This window comes from Aythya fuligula, chromosome 1 (genome assembly GCF_009819795.1).
Source record: "Aythya fuligula isolate bAytFul2 chromosome 1, bAytFul2.pri, whole genome shotgun sequence".
Classification (NCBI taxonomy): Eukaryota; Metazoa; Chordata; class Aves; order Anseriformes; family Anatidae; genus Aythya; species Aythya fuligula.
The window spans coordinates 118,831,132-118,858,813 of NC_045559.1; the positions used below are offsets into that span (position 1 = coordinate 118,831,132).

The following is a 27,682-nucleotide window of genomic DNA, read 5'->3' on the forward strand; positions in this document are numbered from 1 at the left end:
ATAGTGTCTCTGTCTTTTCTCATAAGGAAGTGAGAGCAGAAGCTTGCAGCAACCTGTTTCCTTTCTCATTCATTTAGGAAATAAGTTAACCATTGAATCATATCCATAGTTCAATTTCAAACATGTTTCTACCCCCTTTACATAGAACTTTTCATAACTCATACATATATAAACCATTGAAATAAACTTTTCCTCATGATATAGAATTTGGATAAAATAAATAATGTAACTGGTGAGGTTTTCTGCTGAAAAAAATATTGCCACTTTATGTAACTTTTAATGCTGAAGTGTAATACACAAAGCACAGAACAGTCATCTCCTCCCCAGTCTTGTCTTTTTTATCAGCTCAGGTCTGAGTTGCCATTCCTGCAGGTCCCCTTTGATAAATTATCAATAGAATTATTTATCTTTCAGTAATTTAATGTTCACAGAAACCTTCAAATGTAGTCTAACACTCCTCTTGTCTGGGACATACATGCAAACCTTGCCACTTCCTCTTTGCTTGGGTCAAAAGCGAGGACGTGTCACTTGACAGTCTGTTTTTCATATTTGGTACTGTCACACAGTTCCAGTCCTGGGAATCCTGTCACTCTACAAGAAAGAAAAAAAAAAAAAAAAAAAAAAAAGAAAAGAAAAGAAAAAAAAAAAAAAGTGAGGTAAATATTTTGCTTCTGTGATTAGAGAGAAGAAATGCAAAATCATCCAAATGTATTTTAGAACTTGCAAGCCCATGGACATTTATCCCAAGTGTATTCATTTAAAAATGTATATATATATTTGTGGGAAATTAATGATTCTGAATGTTTTGCCTCTGTGGTACCACAGTTCCCAAACCTACAATAAAGATGGCAAAAAGATAGACTGGAGGAGGCTTTGGGATTAAAAAAGCACATCTTTTGGCAAGGTACAGGCCCTAGAGAGGAGAAATCCCTTTACACATGCCTCATGCTCACTTTTTTCTCCAATTCCACCTGTTGCACCACAGAAATACAGATCTCCTCCCAAAGTGACTGACAGAAGTCTGATTTCCAAGGAGGTGAGATGCATGTATGGATGATGCTAATGCATTCTACAAAGATCTTTTTAAACATTAAAAGCTATGTCCTTCCCTTCCCTTCCCTTCCCTTCCCTTCCCTTCCCTTCCCTTCCCTTCCCTTCCCTTCCCTTCCCTTCCCTTCCCTTCCCTTCCCTTCCCTTCCCTTCCCTTCCCTTCCCTTCCCTTCCCTTCCCTTCCCTTCCCTTCCCTTCCCTTCCCTTCCCTTCCCTTCCCTTCCCTTCCCTTATACATAAGAGTTTGGCTTGTGATCTCTCTCTGCCAGAGCCATGCCATGTGGTTCTGCTTGCTCCCATCCTGCAGAACTTCATGGCTTCCCAGAAAGAAATTTTGGGAGAGCCTGGTGGGGCCTAGCACAATACTAACAGTTATAGAGAACAGGGCCATTTTCAGAGGCTTGATTCTGCTCCTACTGGAGTAAATAGCAAGCTTCTTATCACACTTGTATAACTAAATTTCTTGGGGCCTGATTCTGGCAGTGATGCAATATTTGGTCAGGATGTAAAACTGAAGATGAGGGCACCCAGCATAATTCCTGATGCTCTTGCTGTTTTATTCCTGTCTCTTCTTCCAGCATACTACCCTTATTAAACTTCTCCTGGAATATGGCCTCTGTAAGGTGACATAACTGGGACTTGAACAGAAATCCACTGCAGAAACAACCTCATTTGTTGAATTTTTCATTCATTTTTCTCATTTATTTTTTTTTTTCTGCAGAAGCAACCTCAAGCCTTTGGGAGCTGAACAGCTGGGGTGACTGGGGAAGGAAAGGAGTCAGAAAGACTGGGGGATGTCTGTTCTTGCTGTCAAGACTAGCCAATTCTCCCCACACAGAAATAGCAGTGCTATCACTCCATTTTCTTCCCCTGTTCAGGCCAAGTTACTCCTGGCCTCTACAAGCAAGTGTGGGCAGCCAGGATGCTCTGAGCTTTGGCAGCCCTGGCTTGCCTGGCAGCTCCTCAGACACCGCAGCCACTGAAACGTGGGCTCACTGCTTCAGGAGGTTTCTCAAGGGCCATAAACCCAGCGGGGGCTGATCTTAGATTTGTCACAGTGGTCACAAAGCTTAATATCCTCTTAGCAGTCTGACTAGCAGCCATGAAACAGAACATATTTTAGCTGCTCCAAGACTAGCAGTTATCAAATACTTATAGTTTATCTCACTGCCTGAACTCAGAAGAAGAGGTGGAGGTCTTGGATCTCTGGATGTTGTGTTTTGTGTCTCACTGATGTTTGGAAGCTTTGCCATTGATGTGAAAAGCAACAGCACAACATGCAGCTGGCTTTCCCTGGCTTCTGTACATAACGGATGTGAGTAGAGCTGGTATCAAAACCGCCCACTCATCACCCTTGATTTAATTCTGATGCTTGAACCTTCTGAACAAGTTAAATATCATTGGTGTAATATTACCAAGACTTTCTGGTTTTGTACTTTGGTCTAATTAAAAAAAAAGAAAAGAAAGCATCATGTACAAGAAAAAGCACCACTGGCAGTTGTGTATTAACCATTATGTAGGAGTGTGTGAAACTGAAGTATGAAAAACTTAAACTCTTTTTTTCTTACTGTGTTTCTAAAATTTATTTCAAGGTCATTGATTATTCACATCATTTTTCATCCTTCTTTTAAGTGAAAAGTTCAGTGAACAGTGGTCCTCTCTCAGTGAGACAGTTTGAAAAAGTAAGTCTCAGGCTTCTTCATTTCTTTGCAGTTATTTTACCCCTTTGCTTAGGAGGTTACTTCAATTTCTATGCTGATCTGTGCAGTAGTGTTCTGTTTGTAGGCTGAAATCTTTATTTTGAATGCTGTGCAGCCCTTGTCTCTCAACCTTCCCCTGATTCTACACCAAAGAGGTAGAAATGGAAAAAAAAATCTTGTCTAGACGCCTTACCCAAAGGCTAAAGCCCCATCCTTAACCTTGCATTTGTTCCCAAATAGCGTAATTTCTGGAGCTTTCTCTGCTCCACCACACTTAAGACCTGCTTTCACACAGTCTGAAGGTATCACTGTAATGACTTCCCTTCACTCAAGGGAATGACATAGTCTGAAATTCCTTCCTTTCTGTTTTGTTTACAAGGTAAATTATTCCATGCTGAGGCCAGGACAGAAAAGTGCATAGATGTGAGCCAGGAAAAAAAAGCCAGTGAGACTTCAGTGAGGATTGGCAGATCCTTCCTTATATTTGCTTTACGCCACAACTGTCAGTGTTGCTCCCTGCTCCTGTACTTCACCATGCTGCATGTTGCAATGACCATGTCAGGCCCCTGTTCTAGTATTCAAAACATCCGAGTGTGATCAATACGATACTGGCCACATCAGCCCTGGCTTGTAGTCAAACAGCATAAGTCAAAATGCCTGCACACTGCTATGTTGGAAGAGCAACTATCAGTGATGCACCTTAAGTACAGAAAAAAGTTTATCATATTAAGCTGGCAGTAGTTCCCAGGTAGAGGCTGTAGTGAGCATAGCATTAGGATACCATGACCTCCCATGCATAAAGCCAGAGGCCAAAATAACCCAGCTTTGTGTGGGACTGAGAAGGAGGGACCCCAGCTTGCAGCCTTCAGGCAGGCTCCCAGGCTTTATGATCTACCCATCCAGCTGTGGGACTGGAACATGGCCAAAACATGTTTGCTGCTCCCTGTGCAGCTATTTCTCTTCACATTTTCTCCCGTGCTCCCACCACCCACTGCCTAGGAGGGGTTCAGCCACCCAGGGCCGGCCGGCCGAGGGCCTGCAGGCAGCGGGGAGGCAGCAGGCACCAGGAGCCCTTGGCCGGGCACCAGGCCCCGAGCCCCTTCCCTTCTGGGCCTTGCCACCACAGGCCCCTGCCCTTTGCTGTAACACCTGCTTCAAGCCATGCTTGCTTTCCAAAAATCCCTCTCCAACTCCTAGATGTCAGCCCTGGGATGTCATCTCCCATTTCTAACTAGCAGCTCACAGGTTGGGAAGGGACCTCCAGAGATCAATTGGCCCAGCTCTGTGCTTCCAGGCAGAACTGTACTGCTCACGGCGCGCCTGCCTTGCCACCTTTAGGTGCAGAAATAACTGAGGTGCTAAGCCTGTGCTGGGCAGAGGAGTTAAAAATGTCTGAGGGGGGAGGACTGCTCCAATTGTGTCAGTGGAGCGGGCCAGCACACCACTTTGTTCGCTGGATCTGTGTGTACGGCCTTTTTCATGGTCCCTGGACTGATCCCTACAGTGAATCTCCCATAGAGTTAGGGATGTTAGGGTTAGGGTTAGGGATAGCTCTGAGGAGAGATCTAATCTCTGCTGGGGCACATTTTCATTCATAAAGCTAACATGCAGTCTTTATTCAAGACACTGGGGAGTCCATGAAATTTTATTTTTTTAATCCTTTTATCCTGTAAAAGTTATATTAGAAAATGAGTCCACTAACAGTAAATGTAAGTTTACATTTTGTGTTAAATGTGAACTTACCAGTCAGGCATCTACACTTCCACTGGGAAATACTCTGGGAGATGAGAAATCAGAAACAAGCATGAAAGTTACGGGTGTGAAATTTAGGTAAAATACCAGCACACAGTGTCATTTCACTGCCCACTATGGCCTACAATCTCCAGGCAGCAGCTTTTTTTCTCCTATAACCAAAAATGTCACTTTCTCAGTGTTTCCCTTAGGATTCCATCTCTGGCTCATGTGGGCTGACCTTTGCAGCTGTAGATCTGATCCTAGAGGGATCTGAAGGACAGGTGAGTGGCTGGGCATTAATCATGGGAGCTGGCCTTTCTAGCCTTTCGCCAGAGGAAGAGGCTATACTGAAACTATTAACGCAACTACTAATAAAAAGGGGAGTAAAGATAAAGCTATTATTGAATTTTTTGCAAAAACAAGGGCTCCCCTCAACATCTTCCACAGTATTTGATGTAAAAACTTGGGACCAAGCGGGGGAAAAAATATGGGAAGCGGCGTCTAGGGGGGATACTAATGCTGCTGAGGTGATGACTACGTGGTGGCTGGTGACTGAGACTTTTAGATCGTGGAGGCAGAAAAGAAAGTACAGAATGCTGCTGCCCAGGCAATAACAGCAGCCGAACCGAGATCAGAGCCTGCAAGGTCCCCAGAGCAGTGCAAGTTGATAGACCTGGGGGATGACAAGGAAAAGGGCAGCGGACCTCCACTGCTGAGCCCATCCCTGCTGACCCCTTCGGCTTCCGCCCTGCCTACCCCCGATAACTCCTTCCAATGGGACCTAATTAAAGAATTAAGAAAGGCTGTGACCACACGTGGATTACGCGCACCATTCACTCAGTCATTGTTAGAATATGTTATGACTGGTCAGTTGTTGGTGCCTTAAGATAGCCGCACTGATTTTAACGCCAAAACAAAAATTGCTCTGGGAGCAAAAATGGGAAGAGGGGTGATAATTAGCTGCCCTAGGTAACATGGAGTGGCAGCCTGGCGACCCCCTCCGGGGGGCCGGGATCTCACAGCTGATGGGGACGGAGCCGTTCCTTGATCCGAGATTGCAGGCTCGGCTCAACAATGCCATCCTGCGGCAGTCCGCGTCTCTGGCCCTCCAGGCGATGCTGAAGTTGCCTGAAGTTGGAAAAGCCGAGCCATCATTTACCAGCATTAAGCAACACGTTACGGTGCCTGAGGTGCTGGAACAAGCACGGTTATCCCATGCCTTTTTCCATCAATCCGCCGAAGTCTTGACAAAACAATTCACTGTATTGATCACTGACGCCAAATTGATTGTCCAAACATGCCCTGACTGTCAACAACATGTTTCGACCCCGTCTTTAATGGTAAACCATAGAAGGCTACGGTCCTTACAGTTATGGAAGACCAGCGTAACGCATATTCCAGAATTTGGTTGCTTGAAGTATGTTCACATATCGGTAGATACTTTCTGTCATGCTGTTTGGGCAACAGTTGCAGCGTGTGAAACTAATTGCCATGTCCAGGCTCACTGCTGTGTTGCTTTCGCAGGGCGAGGCATCCCAAAGGAAATAAAAACTGACAGTGGCCCCGCGTATGGTAGTCTTCATCTTCTTTCCCTCTGTATCTCTCCATCCCCACAACTTCTAATCCTCTTTCACTCCAGGAGCGAGAGGTAGCAGGTACATGGATCACTGAGTGTGTTACACAGCCTTATCACATCTAAAAAGAGTGCTGATTGCTTGGCTGGTGTGGGCTTGCTAAGTGGTCAGCCAGAAGGTCAGGTAGGTAACTTAACGCTGAAACCTTGCTTATCAGTAGGTTCATTCTGTCAATCTGCATCTTCTCCTGGTAACTGATAGTCTTCACAAATGTATATAAGTCTTTTATTTTTCCCCTCAGATTTCTACCTTCAGAAAAATTTAAAGTTGCCAAATGAATTCGGTATGTACTGGGGAGAATGGGGCTGACAAAGAGGCGGGATGGTCACCCAGACTCTTCTCTTTAAGAAACCACATTGAAGACCAAAAGCAGGGATTCTATTGAATCTGTAGGAAGATACTATCAAGATTTTTGAATAAAACAACCACAGAAATTATCAAAACTGTGCTTGAAACTGAAATATTTCATTTAGTATTAAATCTCATTTGATTTTTTTTTTTAAAGTGTAGTTGTCATTCATTTAAAAATCATCCCCTGAAACTAAAACCAGTATCTGTAGGAAAAGATTAATTACTTTCCATGCTTTAGGGTGGGAAGATGGTGGTGTCCATCACCACCAGTACCTTTAAAATTCTGTTCATCATTTAGGTGGCATACAGACATTTCAAACTGATATATATATGTATAAAATAGATATCATATGACTCCACCATAGTTCTCAGTGAGGATTTTGCTGGCTATTCCCAAGATCAGAGATGAGCATGTGGTAAACCCAGATGAGCATGAAAGGAGTGTGCAGGAAAATGTCACAAGGTCCTTTATAAGGTAATGACAATTTCTTTCTGCTTCCCAATGTAAAACAATTAAATACAAAATGAAATCTTAACAATAACCTAAATTGTTTTTTATGTCACTTCTTTTAAACCACTAACAAATTCAGCTGAGATCCCCACCAGCTAAGTAGCATTAAAAGCACCACTGGATTTAGGTGAAGAACTCTCAGATCAGTCACAGATTATTCTTCTGTCCAATTTACTTGAAAACATTTCTTCTGCTGTGTGGTACCAGATGACAGTGTGCTATATAACCTTTAACTTGGATTTCTGAGTGCAGTATACTAAGAACCGACATCAAAACAATGCAAGTTAGTGTTTCAACATTTTAATTCATGTTGTTTTACAAGTATAAAAGACGTACCAGATCTTGCATACTCATATACATGAACAATCCTTATTGAGCAATCCTTTGTGTAACTCAGGACTACTCAAGTGAGTTAAGTTTTTAACATTAGCCCTATACCCTGAACATATACACCTCTAACATTGAAAAACCACAGTAAACTCGCAGCAAGACATCACTCTTTCATATACATACATCCTTCCTGGATAATACTACCCTTCTCTCTGTGCAGCCACTAGGTGTATTGATGATAATATTATCTAGACTGTCACTATCCTGGGAAAATCTGCATCTCCTGGCATTATAGCACACTTCAGAAACATAAACTTGTCCTCTAAAACACTGGTCTTGATGCAACAGAACATGTCTGTCTCTGACTCCCTCTCATTCCTTCTTTCTACCAACAATGACAGCACCGCAGGATCAAAACATACACAGAGCAGTGATATGGCTAGTCAGTCAATCTGCATGTGATGCTGCGGTGACACGAGGCACAGAAAAAGCAATGGCACTCAGTTAATGAGGCACAGCAAAAAGAAGGAAAGCAAAAGCAATGGCACTCATGTTTATGCTGTGTTTAAGCTGTATTTGGCTAGTATATGGCTAGTCTGTACCTAAGGCAAAACCATATGACAGTGATATAAGCCATACAATCTTATTTTCAAAACAGTGATTTAAATATTCAGGCTCCTATGCATGCACGTGAGAAGACTAGTATAAAAATAGGAAGTAATACGGTACATTCTCTAAAAATATGCATATACATTAGTCTTCATCATTAGCATGTAAAGTTGAATGATACTCACTGCATATATATACTGGACTCCTGACTGTCGTTTACAGCTCCCTCCTGTTGACTTCCCTGTAGCATAAGCATTTAAATAGCTGAGGTTTGTGAAGTTTTCACTGTTTTCAAGTGGCAAAATCACAATCAGACCATCACTTCCAGTGTCCAAAGTCTGATTTAAAGACTTGAGAGCTCTATTCTTAGCTGTGAAGTACTTCTACACATGAAGTCACTTTGTTCTCAAAGACTAAAATTTCTCACCTGGGTGCATATGTAGTTAGGCAATGACTTTAATTCCCTGATCATCAATGACTGTCCGACTATGAAGTTAGATATTCAGTTCTAAGAATACCTGAAAAATTGTCCCCATGTGCTGAACTATGAAGGTTTGGAATCAAGGGGTCACATTCTCACTTGCTCCTTTAACTCACCATTAAAAAACAAAACAAAACAAAACAGAAATACTCTTCTATATCTAGAAAAGTGCAAGGAAATATATACTGTACCTTTACGTACAGAAGTACAGAGAAATACTGTATTGTCTTCAAGGAATCACTTCACTATTCTAATGCTACTCAGAGAGAGAAGTTAGAGATGTTGGTTTTGGGTGTCTTCCCCAAATATATCAAGTACATTCCCATAGTAAGCTCATGTCAAAAACTCCTATTACCACCCACCAATAATTTAATGAGATCTACATACACATACCACACACATACACACATCGAGCAAAATGAAAAACATAACTCCATTATAAAACTGAAGTAGGAAGACATTCATTCACAGTGCAGTAAAGGAAAAAAATAAAAAATAAAAACAGCTTAGCTCTGTGCAGTGCTGCATGTGATATCTCATTACAAATGACCTCAGACCCCAACTTGAGACATTTCTAATAAAACAGTGTTAATATCATCCCTACTGAAGAACTTCTCATCTTCCATAAAGTAGGATGGAAGTTAAGCTGAGGACACCAGAAGGTACTTTGAATCATGAATTGTTTTTTTTTTTTTCCACTAGCAGCCACAATACGTCATGCACAGAAGAAACCCAAGGTGCTAAGCCATCAAAGTGCAAAAAGCTTTCACTTATTTTTTTAAAATGCAGTTGTTTTCGTGTATTTTACTAAATTGTACTTCTTACCTGTCCACCTGCTAAAGTTTTCCCAGTGATTTGCAAAATACAGAAACACTTTATTTGTGGTGGTGATATAGTGCATTGAAGAAAAAGTCAACAACTTCAATTTTCTTTCAGATTTCAAGCCTGTGGTAATTCTGAGGTATAAGAAGCCTGAGGTTTTTGCAGTACTGATATCAACCTAGGCATAATACATCACAGCCTCAAAAAGGACTCAGTCTTTTCTGTCTCCATTTAACAAGTTACTGAGTTGCCTGTTTGGTGTATTATCAAACTGCTGACAAACACAGTAGCACTTGTCCCTACTAATTCTAGCCATCTAAAATGGAGACATGGTCAAGACTAGTGGTCAAGACATCTGGTTAACACTGAGAAATAGGTCTCCAGAAATGATCCGTGTCACCCAAGACAACATTTATGATGCGCTGAATCACTCACTGGAGATGCTCCCTGTAGAGCACGTACCTGACTAGTTCATACAATCCACCCAGCTTCTAGATATTTCAAGTCATGTAAAGCGAACCCCACCCTAACACAAATAATAAAGTATTATTTAAATGATTATATCAGAACAGTGAGCTATTCCAGAACATTACAATTAATGTGTTAAATTTAATTCCCTTACTAACAAGTAGCAAATATGAAGAGTAAAACAGTGCGTAAGCCAATAACCCCTCTGTCCATTCTCAGTAACAGTCACATTTCAGTATTAGTGCTGTCTAATTAGCTGTTTCTTGGCAACCTAGGCTCCTGTGCAATGTAGAAGTCAAATTCTTATGCCACAGAGAGAAGAATTATTTTATGACATTGATTAGAGTGTAAAAAAAGTCTGCCATCTGAGGAAAGCAGACCACAGCTACAGTCAATATATAGTCAAAGACTATACTCTGTTTCCATGCTAGGGCGGCATGCCTTAATGACATCCTATCTGAAATAAAATGCATTTCCTTCCATTCTCGGATTTCCTGAGTAAGATGAGAATCAGGCTAGTTTTTGAAGGATGTCTTCTATAACGATTTCAAATTGAGCACATGATAATAAAACCATGTCAAAAAGAATCTGAAACAGAAGTCTGCAAACAGTGACTGCTTTCTACATTCTACATAATCACGCACAGGTACACATACCCATAAACAATGTTTTCCATAAAGGTAGGCTTGTCAGTCTGCATGCGGTGTTCACCTGCAAGAAAGAAAACCCACCCACAAGACACAATATCCAAGATGCCCAACATTCCCAGCAGGTGACCTGCAACCTTCCCAAGGCACATACTTGTTTCCAGTTACACTAGGCATTGGAAGAAACACTTTGATGACGATTCCCATTTTGAGAATCTGTTGTCTTGTTACTGCTCTGTGATCCATCAGCATTTTCAGATGATTTCAACTCTGCCTTGTCTGTTACTCTGGTGGACTTGGGAGGCTTGCAGACAAAGCAGAGGAACTTGAAACAGGAGAGCAAACCTTCGGTAATGCTGGATGAAAAGAGTTTTTTGCACGGGTGACAGAACTGGTAGAACACCAACATGAAGAGGATAGCCATGCAGTAACCTATCAGGAGCTGCAAGACCAACAACGGGGCACAGACGTACAAGTAGATATCAGTTTTATAGATGTACCACATCAGCAGTAGGAATGCATTCTCAATGAATCGCAGCATATAATACACAGTCAGACGATACCAGTTTTGGGACTTGTTAATTAAGTCAGGATCATTGAGCTTCACCTGCACTGCCGACCAGCAGAACATGTTAATGCCTGCGTACAAGAAGGTGAGAAGGCACAAGACAATGGTGGTGCCGACCCTGCTCAATGCCTTCTCTATGTTCTCAGGAAATGGGGACTTGCTTTGCCAGAAGAGAATCCACGGGTAAAAGAAAAAAACAAAGAAATTCACTAGCACAACGGGGAGAGTCCAGATCTGAAGGACTGAGCTGAAAAGGACCAGCACTGTAACCCGTGTAGCAATTTCAAAGCTTCTCCACATGAATATGCAGAGGTAGGCAGCTGGTTTCACACTGATATCATAATCATCATACTTAATCTTAATAGCCAGGATGTTGCAGCGTAAGGCGCCATATACAATTGACAGGAGAGAAAGGACCATAAAAACACCTACAAAGAGAAAAGACAAATCAGAACCGTCATCTTCACAGAAGACATTGCATCAGAGTAATACAAAGCTGCAACTAGTTGTTTTCACAGCACTTCTAGGGATTCCCAGCAGAGTATAAAACCAAAAAATCCATTCTTTGTATCCACTTCTGGGTTCTTACTCTAACCCTGTGTCTGTTTTTGTTCCCATTTGTTACATTTCCAAGTAGACAGAAAGAGAAAAGGCAGTGAAAAAAAATCACAGGTGTCTCCCCATCACCTGCCCAGGACTGTTTGTGCATGTATTGTCCTTGGTGATTACACAGCTCAGTTGTAAGAGTATGCAAGTTGCTCTCAAGCAGTACTCTCACAGTCCTCCCTAAGGCCCTGGGGTCCTACTCACCCTCTGTACAGATGAATGACTGAGCCACAGAACCGAAAACTTTGGAGTTAGTTGGGCACACAGACACCACAGTGCTTTTGATGTTTTATGTTGAAGCAAATTGTCTAAGCTCACAGAAGGGTTATGGCATAGAGCTCAAAACTGAAAGTCAAAGCAGTTTAAACCCAAAAGCATCTGTACCTTTTTTTTTTTTTTTTTTTGGCCTTTGTAGACAAATACTTGCTCACGTATCTATATTGTGATTTCCTATACATGTATTTTCCTTATGCAGCTATCTATATCATGCATTTAAAAATATTTATTTTAAAAATGTCTTAACATTTAGATCAACTCTCAGTATCTCCCATCTACCCAGTATCCCTCACGTGAAGGTTTCCCTCTATTAATGTTCTGTAGGAAGTAGAGGCAGGGACTGGCTTTTACCTGGCTTCTACTCCAGAAGCAGAAGGGCCAAGCTTTCTTGCTCTGCAGGAAGGACTTCTAACTTGTCACATGAAGGCTCACCCTGCTGTTTTGAGAGTCCTCAGGCACATTTAACAGCTGATTCTTGCCAACAAGAATGAAGAGAAGCAGAGGACAGAATTCTGAACTGCCCCATAACAACCAAGATGCAGCAATGCACAACCTCTGGGCTACAGCACTCCGTTAACTGCCAGGTAGGAGATGTGCAAAATACAGTACTGAATTAACAAGTGCACTGAGATTGGGAACAAAGTAGGAGAAAGTTATGACCTAAGAAGGTATGGATGCATAAGAGCCCTGGACGTCACAGAATAAACACAAAAGCATCCCAGTGTTCAAGAGTGCACTCTTTTGTGCATAGCTTCTACACAATTTTTACCAACATGCTGAACAGCTGATACAGGGAACTAATTTCAGGCAACCCCATGCAATACTTTGACTTTCAATCTGCATTGTTTCCATGCAAGGATCATTTCCAATTTAAGTCAGTTAAGTACAGTAAAAAAATGTTTGTTTGTTTATCTATTTATTTATTTATTTTAAATTGTGTGAATGAAACTAACCAAGCTAACTGGTCATGCTACAGAGCATTATATTACACCAGATAGAACCAGATAAACAGAGATGGCAATTCTTGATTATGTCAATTACTTTTGTAATGCTTAGCTGCTAGTTATTGTTGCAGCCTTCAATTAGTTCATGTCATTATCCAATACATGAACTGGATTGCCTACTTTGCTATAGCTATTTAACCACGACTATCATGTTTTTCTAATGAAAGTTGCTAATTTCGGAGCATGACTTTGAAAGAAACAAGTGTATTTTAGGATCTCTAATAAGTTTCTCACAAGTTATTCTCTATCCTTTTAGCTAAACTCTCTCCCTCAACTACTTCTGAATTACTTTGGAAAAGAAATAATTCTTTATATCTAAATTTGGAATAGCTCAGTAAACTGCAATACTGAATTTTGAATACTCAGTAAATTGGAAAAAAAAAATGCCATTTTAATGGCACATTAATTTTGTATGTGCCAGTTTCATGTTGCATATATCCTTTGAAAATAGTTATTTTCTTGTTCCACATTTAAATTTTTATTGTGCATTTTTAAATATCTTTCCTACATCCCTACACTTGATCTGAGTTTTTTTAAACATTAGAAAGCATTGTCTAAATAAGGAAGAGCAAGTGAATAGAGTCAATAATACCAATGTGGTTCTTTCCAAAGTCACTCCTGTGGTTCCTTTCAAAACCTTTTCCTGTACTTTTGTGTTGAGTCTAGAACTGTGAGAGAACAGATAACTTCAATGAGCTAATTAAGCAAAATGATGCTCTCAGAATTTAAAAAATAAAAGCACACAGAGCAAGTAAACCACATACACAAACAAATCCACTGGAGAAAGAGTGCTTCTATCCTGGAACTCAAGCTTGTCTTCTGCTTCTGATTCCATTTTAGGGATTGTCAGTGAATCTCAACCTTGCCTTAATAACTCAAACCTTCAAAAGTAGCACTGCTCCACTTATAGAAACTACATTCATGCTGACTCTGGTTTAGTACTGTAATCCAGATCAGCCGCTTTTCCAAAAGCTCAGTACTGCCACCAGACTACCAGTTCAAACATCACTTCTAAGTCTGTGATAAAGATGGTTTTAATCAACCATATGCAGAAATGTGGAAAGCTGATGTTATTGTTGCTTTCCCTTATGAACTGTCACCTCGTTGCCTGCTCACGATAAAGGAAAGTATCTTCCTTTGGAGAGTTTAAAATCCTTTAGCAGTTCTTATGAAGGTGGTGGCATTTCTATTCTTCCTTCCTACTCATAGAAAACTATACTTTTCTCACAGATCAGAGTTGCACAGTCCCAGAATCATTCAGGTAGGCACTGTTTTACTTTTTGGTTTTGTCACTGCTACAGCTTTTAATGGAAAAAATGCATCTTTTTCAGCAGAATGATTTTATATTTAAATGGCAGGAAATCCCCTTTTTGGGATTATTTCATGTCTGTAAACGACTTTACTGCTGCTAATAGAAATTAGGAAAAAAAAAAAAGAAAAAAAAAAAAACAAACACCTTTAAACTTACAAAGGAAACAGATCTTTCACATTTGATACTGCATGCTGAGAACTGGCCTTTTTTCAAGGATAGTAGGCCAAGTCATGCAATCCTTCCACCTCCAGCCAGCTATTTTTGTCATTTAAAATAACTCAGGTCTTTTCAGCACCTCCTGGCTTTGAGCTTCACCAGGTGGTATTACCTAAGCAAAGCAGTCCTGTTGGCTGTCCAGCACTGTGTAAGCAGTCACTAGCCTGATGTCAGCCATTCCTTAAATGCAATATTTCAGTTGGCTCTAACACAATGCATGATAGTGACAGATGCGGTAGCATTTAGTACAAACTGAAGCCAAAATGCAAAAGAGAGATTGTATTGGATTTACATGGCAAGGTTTTGGTATCAGGCAGCTGCAGGGGTGGCCTCTGTGAGAAGAGCCCAACAGCTGCCCCATGTCAGAAAAGGGCCAGCTCCAGCTGCCTCCAAAGGGACTCACCACTGGCCAGAGCCAGGCCAACAGATGATGTTGTCTGTGCCTCTGTGAGAACAGATTTAAGAAAGGAAAAAACAAACAAACAAACAAACAAGCAAAAAAACCTGCTGCACCACAGCAGCTGTGAGACAGGAGTGAGACCCAGCCCTGCAGCCCCCCAGGTGAATGCAGCAGGAGGACAGGAGGTGCTCCAGGCAGGCAGCAGCAGTTCCCCTGCGGCCTGTGCAGGGAGAGGCCCCTGGTGGAGCAGGCTGTCCCCCTGCAGCCCATGGGTCCCACATGGAGCAGATCTCCACGCTGCAGCCCGTGGAGGACACCCATGGAGCAGGTGGATGTGACCTGGAGGAGGCTGCGGCCCATGGAGAACCCCCACAGGAGCAGACCCCGGGCCAGTGCTGCAGCCTGTGGAGGGCTCTATTCTGCTTTTGCAACTTTTTACTCCTCCACATCTTATGCTCTTGGCAGACAGTGAAATGATAATTTTAGATAATGACAGACACTGGCAAGAATCTGATCATCCAGAATAAAACATACAGGGAAATTCATTATTGCCATGAACTACACAAGAAAGACACAACATGGCACAGCTCTTAACAAAGGATTAGTCAAGGTTGCACATTCCTTTCAGAACTGGAAGGAGCTTTCAGAACTTTCAATACTGGAAGTAGTAATGAGTTTCAAACAGATCTAAAAGGGACAAACCATATTACAGAATCATAGAATCTCTTAAGTTGGAAAAAACCTCCAAGATCATCAAGTCCAACCTAGCACTGCCAAGTCTCCTGAGTTGTCAGGAGTGGGAGGTGGCATGATGGTAAACAGTTTTAGATTCATGGATGTTAGTGTCCTTATTACCACTGATCAAGCAGAATCTACACAGAATAACAGACAAGGTAATGCAGGGATCCAGAAAAATATAGACTGATGAGAAGACAAAAAATATCGAAATCAGAAGACAAGAAGAAAAGCATAACAGTTATAACATGGACAGATGTAAAGGAGTATGTCAAAAAAACAGGGAAGTTGAAGACATCTGAAGTGTGGAAGAAGAGCTGGACTGGCTGCTGATTACTTTGATAATGCCATGAGATCCAAAAGGCTGAAGTCATGTCTCTGTACATAAGAATCCCCATGTACACATTACAAACAACAAGCTGATACTGTGGTATGTATCATTCCTGCTTGCTGTGTAGGCTGAATAACACTGCTGGACGAAAGATATTACTGCTGAAATAAGCTGACTGAAGAGCATAGAAAGTCTCAAAACTTCAGAAGGTAAGATACAAACAGAAGTGGTTATGACTTAATTTTTCATTGAATCATAAAATGGTTTGGGTTGGAAGGAACCTTAAAGATCATCTAATTCCAGCCCCCCTGCCATGGACAGGGATGCCACGCACTAGATCAAGTTGCCCAGGGTCCCATGGTCTTGAACACCTCCAGGGATGGGGCATCCACAGCTTCTCTGGGCAACTTGTTCCAGTTCCTCACCACTCTCTTAGTGAAGAATTTACTCCTAATCTCCAATCTAAATATCTCCTCTTTTAGTTTAAAACCATTACCCCTTGTCCTATGATTATCTACCAAATAAAAAATTGCTATCTTTTTTATAAGCCCCTTTTACGTATTGAAAGGATGCAGTGAGGTCCTTTTCTTTTTCAGGCTGAATGTTCCTGACTCTCTCAGCCTTTCTTCACAGGAGAGGTGCTCCAGCCCTCTGATCACCTTCATGGCCCTCCTTTGGACCCACTCTAACAGCCCCACATTCTTCTGGTGCTGGGGGCCCCAGACCTGGATGCAGCACTCCAAGTGGAGCCTCACAAGGACAGAGCAGAGGGGCACAATCAACTTCCTCATCCTGCTGGCCACTCGTCTGTTGATGCAGCCCAGGACACAGTTGGCCTTCTGGGCTGCAAGAACGCACTACTGGCTCATTTTGAGCTTTTTGTCCATCAGAACTCTCAAGTTCCTCCCAAGACTTCATCAGAACTCGTTTTTCTGGTGAATGAGTTCTTATGGACACTGCCATTGTTCTAGATCATGGATTGAGAAAATATATATATATTTTTTTTCTTTTTGATTTTTGTATTTTACAATAACACACGACCTGCTATACAGGTAGCTTCTGGGAGACACGAGGTAAATACTGCATTTGCTGGTGGTGTATTGCCCTCTCTTTCTATTTATACATATTCACTGAACTCCCTGGTGAGCCACCTTAGCTCTGGTTGTTTAACTTCACCTTCACTTCATCCACTCATCAGTCTGTGAGAAAGAATTTACCTTGGCAGTGACAAGTAAAAGTCACAAGTAATAGGGAGTTACAAATCATTATTAAAAATGCATTTTTCTAATGATCTGGACTCAGGGCTTCTCCTTGGCAATCACGACCAATAAGGTCAACACTAGTAATAGAAGAAATACAATAAAAAGGTGACCTTTCTTAAACAAATGCCATCTCCAGCAAAGTGCTTGGAAACTGTGCTAATTACACTGCTCAGCAAAGGATTCAACTGCTTTGTCCTTATCCCAAATCACAGATTTCATGGTTATTTGAAGAACCTACTTTATCTGTGAAGTACTCAGAAACTCAGAAGCAACATCTTTCAAGTATCAACTGCTATAACATTAAACAAGTACTTTTCTATGAAAACCTTCACCTGTTGTAATATCTCTTTATGCTGACTAACCCTTCAGCATGCTTTTGTCTTCCATTCCCTAAGTTGTGACGAAAACCCTGACATTACTATAAAGGCTTCTTCAAAACAAACAAGGCCTTCAGAAGACCTGTGGCCTCTCAAGGTGTCGTAGCTACAAGAGCCATTTTGTATTTCAGGGGAAATCCTGCAAGTTCTCACAGGTGTAAAAGGCCTTTCTAACATCAAAAAGCCAGTTGTCCTACCACCACATGGTGCAGGTTCTTCTATTAGCAACCAGCCACCAAATCAAGATTGTATTTTCACAGAGCTGGATCATATCATGGAGCAAGATGTGAAGAGTCCCATGGTAAGAGAGATGTGTCCTGGTAAGTCCATGTGGTGCAGCATTGCGTGGTGAAGACTTAACAGCTTGGGTCCAGAGATGAGATGGTAACATTTGCATACTAAGTTATGCCTTTTGATTCCAAATTCAGATGCTGGCACAAGTAAAAACAGTTTGTGGCCTCAGTCACACTGCATTCCTGAAAGTACACCTTTCATAATGTATTGTGACAAAATATGCTCTGCATTGTACCCCAAGGAATTTTCTAGGAATTTTGCTCAGAAGCCAAAAGGGAAGAGAGTTGTGTGTTTTTTTTTTCTCTTCATGAAAACAGCTCAGTCCCTCCAGCTGCCTCCCTCTCATGCCATAAGGGCCACTTATCAAATTAATGCTTCTACAGCAACAGAAGTACGTTAAAGGAAACGTTAGTCTAAAACATGATGACATAAACTTTGTCAGCAACACCACTGTCAAAAGCTAACAGATGAAACCATTTGCAATGTGTACAGCTCTTGTCAGAGGCTGCTACTCCTGACCGCTGACCCTCCTCCTCTCCCTCCCACCAAATTACGGAGGCAATATCAACAGCTCTACCTACTTCTGGCAGCCGTTATCTCCTGCTGCAGGACACAGATGTAGAGCTGGAGCGTGAGCTGGGGAGCTGAGCCGAGGAATGCCTGGATCACAGAGGCCCTGCTGAATGCAGACCTGTGCGTACACAGCTTGCCTTCGGCCTGGCCCACTTCCTTCTCAACTTCTTCCGAGTACCCATCCTTGGGCATCTGCCTCTTCTTCGTGATGCTGACATATGGCTCTTCGACTCTGCCGGCATGGAAGTAAATGTAAAAGACTTCCACACACCTACAAGCAAATCAGTAAATAGAATAACAGGAACAAATGAAAACACAGCATAGGGATTCCCCTTGCTTAGCATTTTAAGCCATTTTGTACAAAGTCACTAAGTCTTTTGTTTACAGAGCAAACCTTGCACATATTCTCCTCTTGGTACATTTGCAATAGGACAGATTTTGCCATGCAAAACATGACCTGTATGTGATGTTAGGGCAAGAATCTGGGAGCACCATTGGGGCTGCTTGTAGGAATACTTGGACATAGTAGGAGGTTTAGCTTTTTCTACAAGCTGCCCATATTCTCTGCTGTCCTGTTAAAGTTCTTAAACTACTCATCCACCACAAGTTTCCCAGCCCGGGACCCAAGCTGAAAGTGTTTCTTTAGATTTTTTCGCCTTCTGGTGTTATCCATACACCTGTTAACCAATTGGACACAACAATAAATCCACTTCTCCTACCTTTGTCTTAAGCAAAACATCTCAAGACATTGGAGAGAAGCTCAGAGTACAAGTGGGTGCATGCACCTCAAACACAGCTGGACTCAAACCCTTGCTTGCTCAAATCCTTGTCCAAACCCTTGCAAACCTTTGGTCCAAAAATACAAGTAATAAGCAATAGCAGCAACAATGAGAACAAGCAGTTTAGCACCTCACAACTCATGATATTAGCTTGTTTTAAAAAGATACAGAAACAGCACCTTTACTCCTTACATTTGCTTAGCTTTACTGAAACACTTAAGAAATATGAAACAGTCTTGCAAAACTATTCTAAATTAGAAGGTGCAGTATTTCCAGTTCCTGCAGTTATTCTTCATTTTAAAACATTGCTGATCCAAACTTTCTTGTTTATGTAGCTCTAACTTGCCACACATTAACTTCCAAGGAAAAAAAAGTTGTGCCAGTACATACATTTTTATTCAGAAATTACATATTGTTTTAACATGTTTTATTACAAGTCGCCTCTACCCATGCACAGAGAATAACCTACACACTAGAGCGGGAATGGAAAAAGGATGAAGGGGTTGGCATCAGCAAGTGCTACAGCAATGAGGATAATACGGCTCCCTGAGTACTGAAGAAGATAATACAGCCTCAGGCAGACTTCTGAAAGGAAAGTTTCTAAAACTTCCTTCCAACAATCAATTTTGGACTAGCAAAATTTTTACAGACACTATTTTAAGAGAGTTCTGTGGTATGAAAGTGTCAAGGGTGGGCTTTGGTGTCAAGCAGGAACTGAAACACTTAAAGGAACAGTCAGCATTGTCTGAGAAGTAATAACGAGCAACTATCTGCTGAGGTATAGGCGAAGTTGCAAGATGAGGGGGAAGAGAGAGGAAAGAAATGCTCTATTTCTGTCACATTGCATAGGGTCCTGAAGATACAGAGCTTGCTGTGGAGAAGTCTATATATAGTAGAAACATAAAGGACAAACAGTATTGGCTACTGAAAACAAAAAATCCTCCGAAACCTAAACCCAATGTGGACAAAAACTATTTTGTCTTTTACGCCTAACGCTGCCACTTCAAAACCAAAACCACCTGATGCGTGAGCTGCACAATTAATGACAGATGGCTTCCACTGAAGCTCTCTCCCAGCTGAGAGATGATTTCAAGGGGAGTGGAAACCCCAATTGCATGGGCACCCTGTGACACCATGTCTAGTCACAGCTCTTCTCATGGTTGGACACGTATGTCATCATCCTCTTTTGTAGGCATCATCCTCTGATGAGGACTCAGATGTCTTCTTTCTCTCCACAGTGCCCTACTGAGGTTCATCTCTACCCGGTTGCTTCCATAGATAACTGCTGCTGGAATGCAGTAATCCGAGTCTTTTCTAGGCCAAATTTGGCCAATGTGCTTTTGCAATATGCAAATAAGGCTTGTCTTCTATTTAAAAGTATCTCACAATTACAAAGCATAGACCTATGCTTGCCTGAAACCATTAGCTTCCATTACATTTTCAGCTTCCCCCACTCCTCCTCACTGCCCCCTAAGAACTGACAATTCAGTCTTTTGGAGGAAAGCCTTTAAAGGCCTTTTAGAGGAAAGTCCGTAGACTGATCTAAAAAGCAGCACTGATAAAAGTTAATTTCCCCCCCTAACTGGACCACTAGCAAGTTTCATCTGGTCTAGATGGAGAGCAGTTTCAGTATACTGTAGTGCTATCCTTGACTCAATAGGCTTCAGCTACCATGCTCACTAAAAATATCTGAAAGGCCTGGTGCGCCGGAGGCTCCATTCACAGTGGTGACTTTCTATTTTCCCTTTGTTAAACTTTTCAGTCCCTGCCAGCTTTGTTCCATGTGAAAGAATCCATACTGCCAAAAATAAAGTGTGAAAAATTAATAAAGCACAATAGCTTATGAAGCCAATAGAGATTTTGAAAACAACAAATTGATTTTATTCCAAAAGAGAGGTCCCAGAACATTTATGTCTTGCTTAGTATTCACCACCCCCTATTCATCCTGAGCTGAGGGCAAGTCTGAAGCTATTACGGAAAATGAGATCTCAGCATCAGCCTCTGAACTCTTGCAGTGCATGATTAAAAGCAGATATAGCTGAGGGACCCATCCAACAAATTTGAGGTAATCCCATAAAAGAGGTGATAAGATTCACAGTATTTGCTACAGTCAAAAGGCCTACTACCAAGAAAAAGATGGGTTTTGGAGCAAGCACTTGATTTGTATTTATTAGGTAGGTATTAAGTAACGGTATATTGGCTCCACTTTTATGATGGGAAACGTTTCCAATACAGTGTGAAATGAATGTTCTGATCAGCACACCTTACAGCCAGAGGAGACTTTAACCAGTACAACAGAGCAATACAAATGATATGTGCAAGCACTCAGCCTTCATCAGTAGTGATGCCCATCTTCTCTCAAGTCCTAACCACCCCATACAAGAGTGTCTCTGGAGATGATGCCTTCTGGGGCCCACAACAAATATATTCAAGACTGCACCTGGTGCCACAGCCCATGCAGCAGCTTCAAGCTCTTCTACAGAATGGGGAATTCTGGAGAAGACCCCACTGATCACCGTTCATCCCTGCTCTGGAGGAACAGGAGTGGGACGTCCCAAGTTCTGCAGAAACCATTTCCTGCAGTTCAGGGACGTTTAGGGCCCTTCAGCAGATCCTCATACGGAGTCAAGCAGAAGGCCTTCAGCTTGGGAGTTACACAGGATGCAAAGCAATGCCAGCTGTAGTACAGGCTAAGGAGGAACTAAAATTAATTCAAAGGAAAAAAAATCAAACCTACTCTACACACTGGAAGTTAAGAGGTGGGAAAGAGATGTGCTGCTTTCTCCTCTGCTGCCGAATCTTGGCAGAGGGATGAGCTGTACTTTTTCAAGGGTCCTGATGGTGCTTGCAAAGAGTGATTCAGCAGCAACATATACGTCTTCCACACTGTCTGTAGGAGGAATAATCCTATGCCTGTTAAGAGCAAGCACCTCATTCCCTCTTTTAATCATGGATGCGTGGGATTTAAATACAGGCAAAATAATGGTGCTATGGAGAAGGAGCAGGCAATGAAGACATGGATCTTCCCACATCCAACAAGTGCTCCAAGAGCAAACATCCATTTGAGAAGCCTACCCAGATAAGTTCATTGCAAATGTACAAATGGATTTCTCTGACGCCTCCATTTTTTAAAATCCTTTCCTTTAGTGCAGCATGCAAAAAGACTGATCACTCCTGCAGAACTACTTACCTGTGTCAGACAAAGACTTGTTCTCACTCATTTTTCTACCTTCCAACTGCACTGACTTTCTGTTCATCGCATCTTGGACACCTAACACATCTGCTCAAGAAAAAAGGAAAAACAAAAACAAAAACAAACCTGAAGAGGGTCTAAGGCATATTCATCCCATCTGGAAAAGAGGGAGATGCACCAACAGTTGTAAAGCTAGCTAGCTGAATCTCCTAAAGTCACATCTGCCAATGGTAGTCCTACAACAAAAAGAGTTTTTTAGACCTGTGCTATTCTGAACTATAAAGCAGGTCGCTAGGAAAGAGAGACCACCCACAGGAGACAATGCTTCTCCACAACAAGGCTTACTAAGCTAAAATGGTGAAAATAATGCGTATTATATTTCAAACTGTAGAATTAGGTGCCCAAAATATTAATAACTGATCATTTCAGCCTACCAGTGTTTTCTATTGTTTTCTACAGCTCACAGATATCCAACATCAGCCATAACAACTGCTCCTCTGGCAGTTTGACTCAAACTTCCCACTACCTCTCCTTTGCTGCTGTCTGCATGGTACATACATGCACATCATTTTGTTTCTCCTTACGAAACAAAGCCTGGTCCCATTTAAAATCTATACCGTATGTCCTTGTCCCAATAAAATCTGGGGAAAACAGTCATTGCTATTCTATATATGGGTCTATTTTATTTGCTTTCAATTTTTTTTTTTTATTTTCACAAGAGAAATTAATCTGGCAAACAGAGCCAACTTCATGACCACAAGTCCTGTCTGTTCAAGTCTGGTGGAAATCTATGTTCCTTACTTCACCCCCCTCACCTACTAATAGCTTGCAGAATAGAAAAGGGTAAATAAGTTAACAGGGGTTTCTGTAGCACCCTTCACAAAGCGTTATTTGCATTCCAAACAAATCCTTAGGTGCAGAGCAATACAATAGCAAAAACACATCCAGTGTTTTATTGGAATTGTTGAAGTATCTGAAATCTTGAGACTATCTTGGTGTTACAGGTGTTGTCCAAATGGACAGAGAACAAAGAGACAACCCTTGGTCCAGGAGAAGCCAGTAATAAGCCAAAAACATCATTGTAGTCTTTTCCAAATAAAATAAAAATGTCTTAAATCTCTCATTGAACTTGGCTATCATTTTAAGTCCTCTTTTGTGTTGTAATTTATTTTGCATGGTAAAATAATCTCATCTGAGAAAAAAAAAAAAAAAGAAAAAAAGAAAGAAAGAAAAGATAGAAAAGAAGAGAAATATCCAAACATTTTCTAAGTATCCAGATGCATTACTGCATTCATGAGAAGTGGCACCAACCTGAAATGCTGCAGGACTCCCCCCAGTGCCCAGAAAACTGCAGTCAACTTGTTCAGCCAACTACTGCAAGCTGTTTCTGTCAGCCTATGCCCTGGAGATCTGCGTCAGGCCATCAGAGGGGATTAGGAATTTTACTCCACAAACTGCTCTGACTTTATAGAGACACTGTTCTTAGGGGGAGAAGGAATTAAGAAGGGCAGGCAAACAGTACTCTGCAGGTACAGCACGTGACCTCCGCAGGAAGAGGGGAGCATCCTAATTTTAGTGCTTCCAGCGGCAGGCCAGTGAGTGCCTCGAGAACAGGTGGAGTGTGGGTGTCTGGGGAAAGCAGTAGCATGTAAGAAGGTTTCATAAGAGAATATGTTTTTTTTTTTTTTTCTCCTGTAACACACAGGATTCAAAATAGGCCAGACCATTTGGCTTGCTAAGCTAAATACACTCCTTCCCCTACCAAGATATTTCCATGCTGTTCTCCAAAATTCAGTCTTAATTTTTAGGGGAAAGAAAAGGGGGGAAAAATTTCTTCATGATCATAAAGGTAGACATCTCCCATATGTACAAGTGCTGTCAACCAGTGTACTGATGTTTGAGTATTCGAGTCTGACCAGAGAAACACTAAATAACCTGTATCGTGCCACAAACCCAAGAGAGATGGTTAAAAAGCTAATGCTGGCTTTCTTAAGGCCAGCCAAAGCAGACCAGCCTCTATTGAATTATACCAAGCCATTAAGGCTCCAGGCTATTTAGCATTTCCTTCTGATGTTGCAAGTGGACAAAGTCTGTGACAACTCTACTGCCTGTGTCCTGTTTGAACTAATTTGACTCAAAAAACATGCTGGGCTGTGGAAGTGTGGAAGTTTGAGCACAGGAGATGGCATGAGGCTTTGTGCTGTGGATACAAATTCTTGGGGTCCAACAGAGCTCACTGTGCACATCAGCTGGCTCTGTTGTGTGTCCTGGTGTGTATTTTGGATAGAAGTGATAAAAGGCTATCATTCAGAACAGATCATCCAATTTTTACCCCTTTTCTTCAGTCCCTAGGAACTAGTGGAACTAGGAACTACTATAAGTAGTTTTGAATAAAAAAAAATATTTAAGTGAAAAAAACAACCAACAACATAGGACAGAGACAGGGATAAACAAACCAGCAGCCCTTTTTAAAACAAGGAAGCAGATGACTAACAGCATCAGGGCGCTCTCATTCAAAGCATCAAGGTTTGCCTAAATGGATGGGACCAAATGGCCTCAGGGACATTGTTTCTCTTCATCTCTCAGTGGTAAAAGCCACAGTGAAGCGATAATACAGCAACATGTTTTGCCTTCTAGCTATCCCCCTCCACTTGTGTACATTCCAGTCCACACAAGACAGAAAGCCTACTGTGCAAATCGGGGAATGGTGACATATTTCACGTGCTGAAAACACTTCAGCATTCCCAGCTTTGATCTACACTTGCTGGGAATTGACATGTTTCCTCTCCGGCCACACAACAGTGTTTAGTGGCAGCAGAAAGGAAGGCAAGGCAGAGTAAAACAAAATCCCTCACTGTCCATCTCAGACCAATCACTTCACCTTCCCACCCTCCTGTAATGTATCCTACGAGTAGATACATTTCTCTGAATCCAAAGAGGTCATTTTCTCTGAAACTTCCTCTTAATTTGTAGAGTCCCTGCAGCCTTTTGCTGGAAGCAAGTTTTTCAGGTGGCATGTGTACCACCCTCTTTTAATTAATAGTTATAATTTTGGTTATCCCGGGTCTAGAGAGAGGCTGATATGCACCTCCTCATGCTGCCTACACAATGCCATGGGAACTGTGGCACAGGCACACCACAACACCTCCAAACTCTCTGGAAATGCTGAGGTAGCAGATATTGGAGGAGGTGCACACACACTCACTGCAGCCTTCATGGACAAGAGAGGGCTCCCAGATGCCCACTGGTTTCACAGCAACGACTGTACCTGGGAGTTCACTGACAGCAGACAACATTTCCTATGTGACATGTGGCTTGTGTTGTAAGCAGATAAGCTTACTGTTGAGGTGGAAAGGAAAAGTGAAATTGCACTTGGTTAAGGTTGAAGCAGAAGTCTATGTCTCTTCCAGAAAATTAGAAAGAAAAATTACTAATTTGTTGTTGCTGTTTACGTCCTTTGTTACTTCTTCACATCTTGCAGCTTGACATGACAGTCATTTCGGGTTTGTCCTCAAGCAACTGTTTTAGAAGGGCAAAAATCCTGAACAGCCTCTTTATTTTGAGAGTTCTCTTTGGGTCCACTCCTGTTTTCCAAAAAAAAAAAAAAAGTGTGCAAGTATTTTGTTCTTCACTTTTAGAAAGCCAGAGCTCTTCAAGAACCTGTTATGCTGTAACACAGTAATTGTTATGCCATAACAGGGTAATCTCTTTAAAGTATTAACAAAAACAAACCAGCCAGGGTTACACAGGAATTCAATGTTGTTGTTTTTGTGAAGTGTAAGACGTTCTGAAACACCCAAGCTGTTCACCCTCGTCAGTTTGAGCTTAACAAACCTTCCATTTCCACACTGTCTGGGAGTTTCAGAAAGCTGGGGACACTTCTCCTAACCTCCGCTCCACAGATACCACATTTATTCCTCTTGCCTTTTAAAGATTTGACTGTAATGAAAATAAATTCCCAAATAAACTGGAAACAAAAGACCCCAGCCAATGTTTTGTCGTGGGTTTTCACCAACTCTCTAACTTTTCACCTGCCTTTTTAATTTTTTTTTCTTCCCTAAGGATGTTTTCCATCAGTTGGACTCAGGCTGTACAATTCTGCGAGGCTGATTTGGGGCAGCTCGGTGCCCGAAAAAAGCGACGGGTTAGGGCGTCACCGGCATTTCCAACAGGCTGGGACCCTTTGCTGTCCTTTTAAAGGGGAGACCGAGCAAGCCTTCCCTTCTCTCGTGGAAGTAACCTTGGGGTGTGCGGCCAGGGGATGAGGCGGCAGCGAACAAACACAGCCGCCGCACGGCTTATCTCACATCCACCCGGGCAGAAGCTACGCGCAGAAAGCACCGAGAAAAAAAAAAAAAAAAAAAAAAAAAAAAAAAAAAGCCAGAAGGAAGGAAAGAAGCACCAAAACACGCACCGTATGGGCTCTGCAGGACCACAGCACCCCTGCCCCCAGCCCCCGGGCAGGGTCTGCGCCTCACCCCCCCCGGCAGCTCGCAGGCACCGCCGCCCTCCGCCCCCCCCGGGGCTCCCCTCCGCCCCCCGAGCAGGAGCCGGGGGGGTCCCTCACCGACCTGACGAGGGGCCCGAGCTGCAGGAGGTGCAGCAGCAGCACCAGCGGGCGGTCGCGGCTCACGTCGCGGTGGATGAAGACCAGGCTGAGCTGCACCAGCGCGCAGGGCAGCAGGGCGAAGAGCAGCGTCAGCCACTGCCACATGCGGTCCCCCGCCGCCCGGTACGCGCCGCTCAGGCACAGCGCGGCCGCCGTCTCGGCCACGAAGAGGACGACGGAGACCAGGACGGAGCCGGGGAATTTCATCGCCGCTGCCGCAGCCCCGGCCCGACAGACGGACCGACACACGGACAGACCGACACACGGACCGGGCGCCGCGCAGCGCGGCCGCCGCCCGCCAGAGGGGGCCGCAGGGCCCGCGGCCGCCGCCCGGCGCCGCCGCTCCCCCCTCAGCCTCGCCTCGCACGCCCCCGTGGCCACAAAACCCAAAGGGTGGACCGCGAGAGCCGCTGTAGGGCGGTGTGCGCATCCCACAGCCTCTCCCCTTTCTCCTCAGGGGGCAGGAGACGATCCCTGCCCGTCCCTCTCCCCTGCGGAGCTCGGGATGTGGCTCAGGGCACGCTGCGGGTGGCAAAAGGTGTAGCCCAAGGGGCAAGGCTGGCCTTTGCAGGCTCTCCGTAACACCCCTGGAGAGATGAAACACCCTGAAACTAAACACCTGGCAAGATGCAAAGCTCCTGGGGCATCAGCTCGGGCCTGCACGCAGTGCAGAGGAGGGGTCTTCAGTCGCTGCCTCTCGGCGCAGACCCTCGGTCCATGCCCACCCGGCTCTCCCCTCCAAACTCCTCTTTCTCCTGGCTGCTGCCCGGGTAGCTGCAGACCTGCCCGAGCAGATCAGCTAGGAACCAG

The 27,682-nt window shown here is 42.9% G+C and overlaps 1 protein-coding gene across 1 annotated transcript; it reads right to left on the reverse strand.

The window, feature by feature from the left end:
* Positions 1–7,264: 7,264 nt before the first annotated feature.
* XK (X-linked Kx blood group) lies at positions 7,265–27,103 on the reverse strand. Its single transcript, XM_032205446.1, has 3 exons — positions 26,835–27,103; positions 18,300–18,562; positions 7,265–11,333 (listed from the first exon to the last, which is right to left on the reverse strand). The coding sequence occupies exons 1-3, from the start codon at positions 27,077–27,079 to the stop codon at positions 10,507–10,509; spliced, it is 1,335 nt and encodes a 444-aa protein (XP_032061337.1). The 5' UTR covers positions 27,080–27,103; the 3' UTR covers positions 7,265–10,506.
* Between the last annotated feature and the right edge of the window lie 579 nt (positions 27,104–27,682).

What these genes read in the sequence shown, in the direction of transcription:
- XK (XM_032205446.1), bottom strand. Translation starts at nt 27,079, where the DNA reads ATGAAATTCCCCGGCTCCGTCCTGGTCTCCGTCGTCCTCTTCGTGGCC. An exon ending in CAGCTCGGGCCCCTCGTCAG is followed by an intron (nt 18,563 to 26,834) that starts GTCGGTGAGGGA and finishes ATTTGCTTGTAG; the next exon opens with GTGTGTGGAAGTCTTTTACA. An exon ending in GGAGATAACGGCTGCCAGAA is followed by an intron (nt 11,334 to 18,299) that starts GTAGGTAGAGCT and finishes TTCTCTTTGTAG; the next exon opens with GTGTTTTTATGGTCCTTTCT.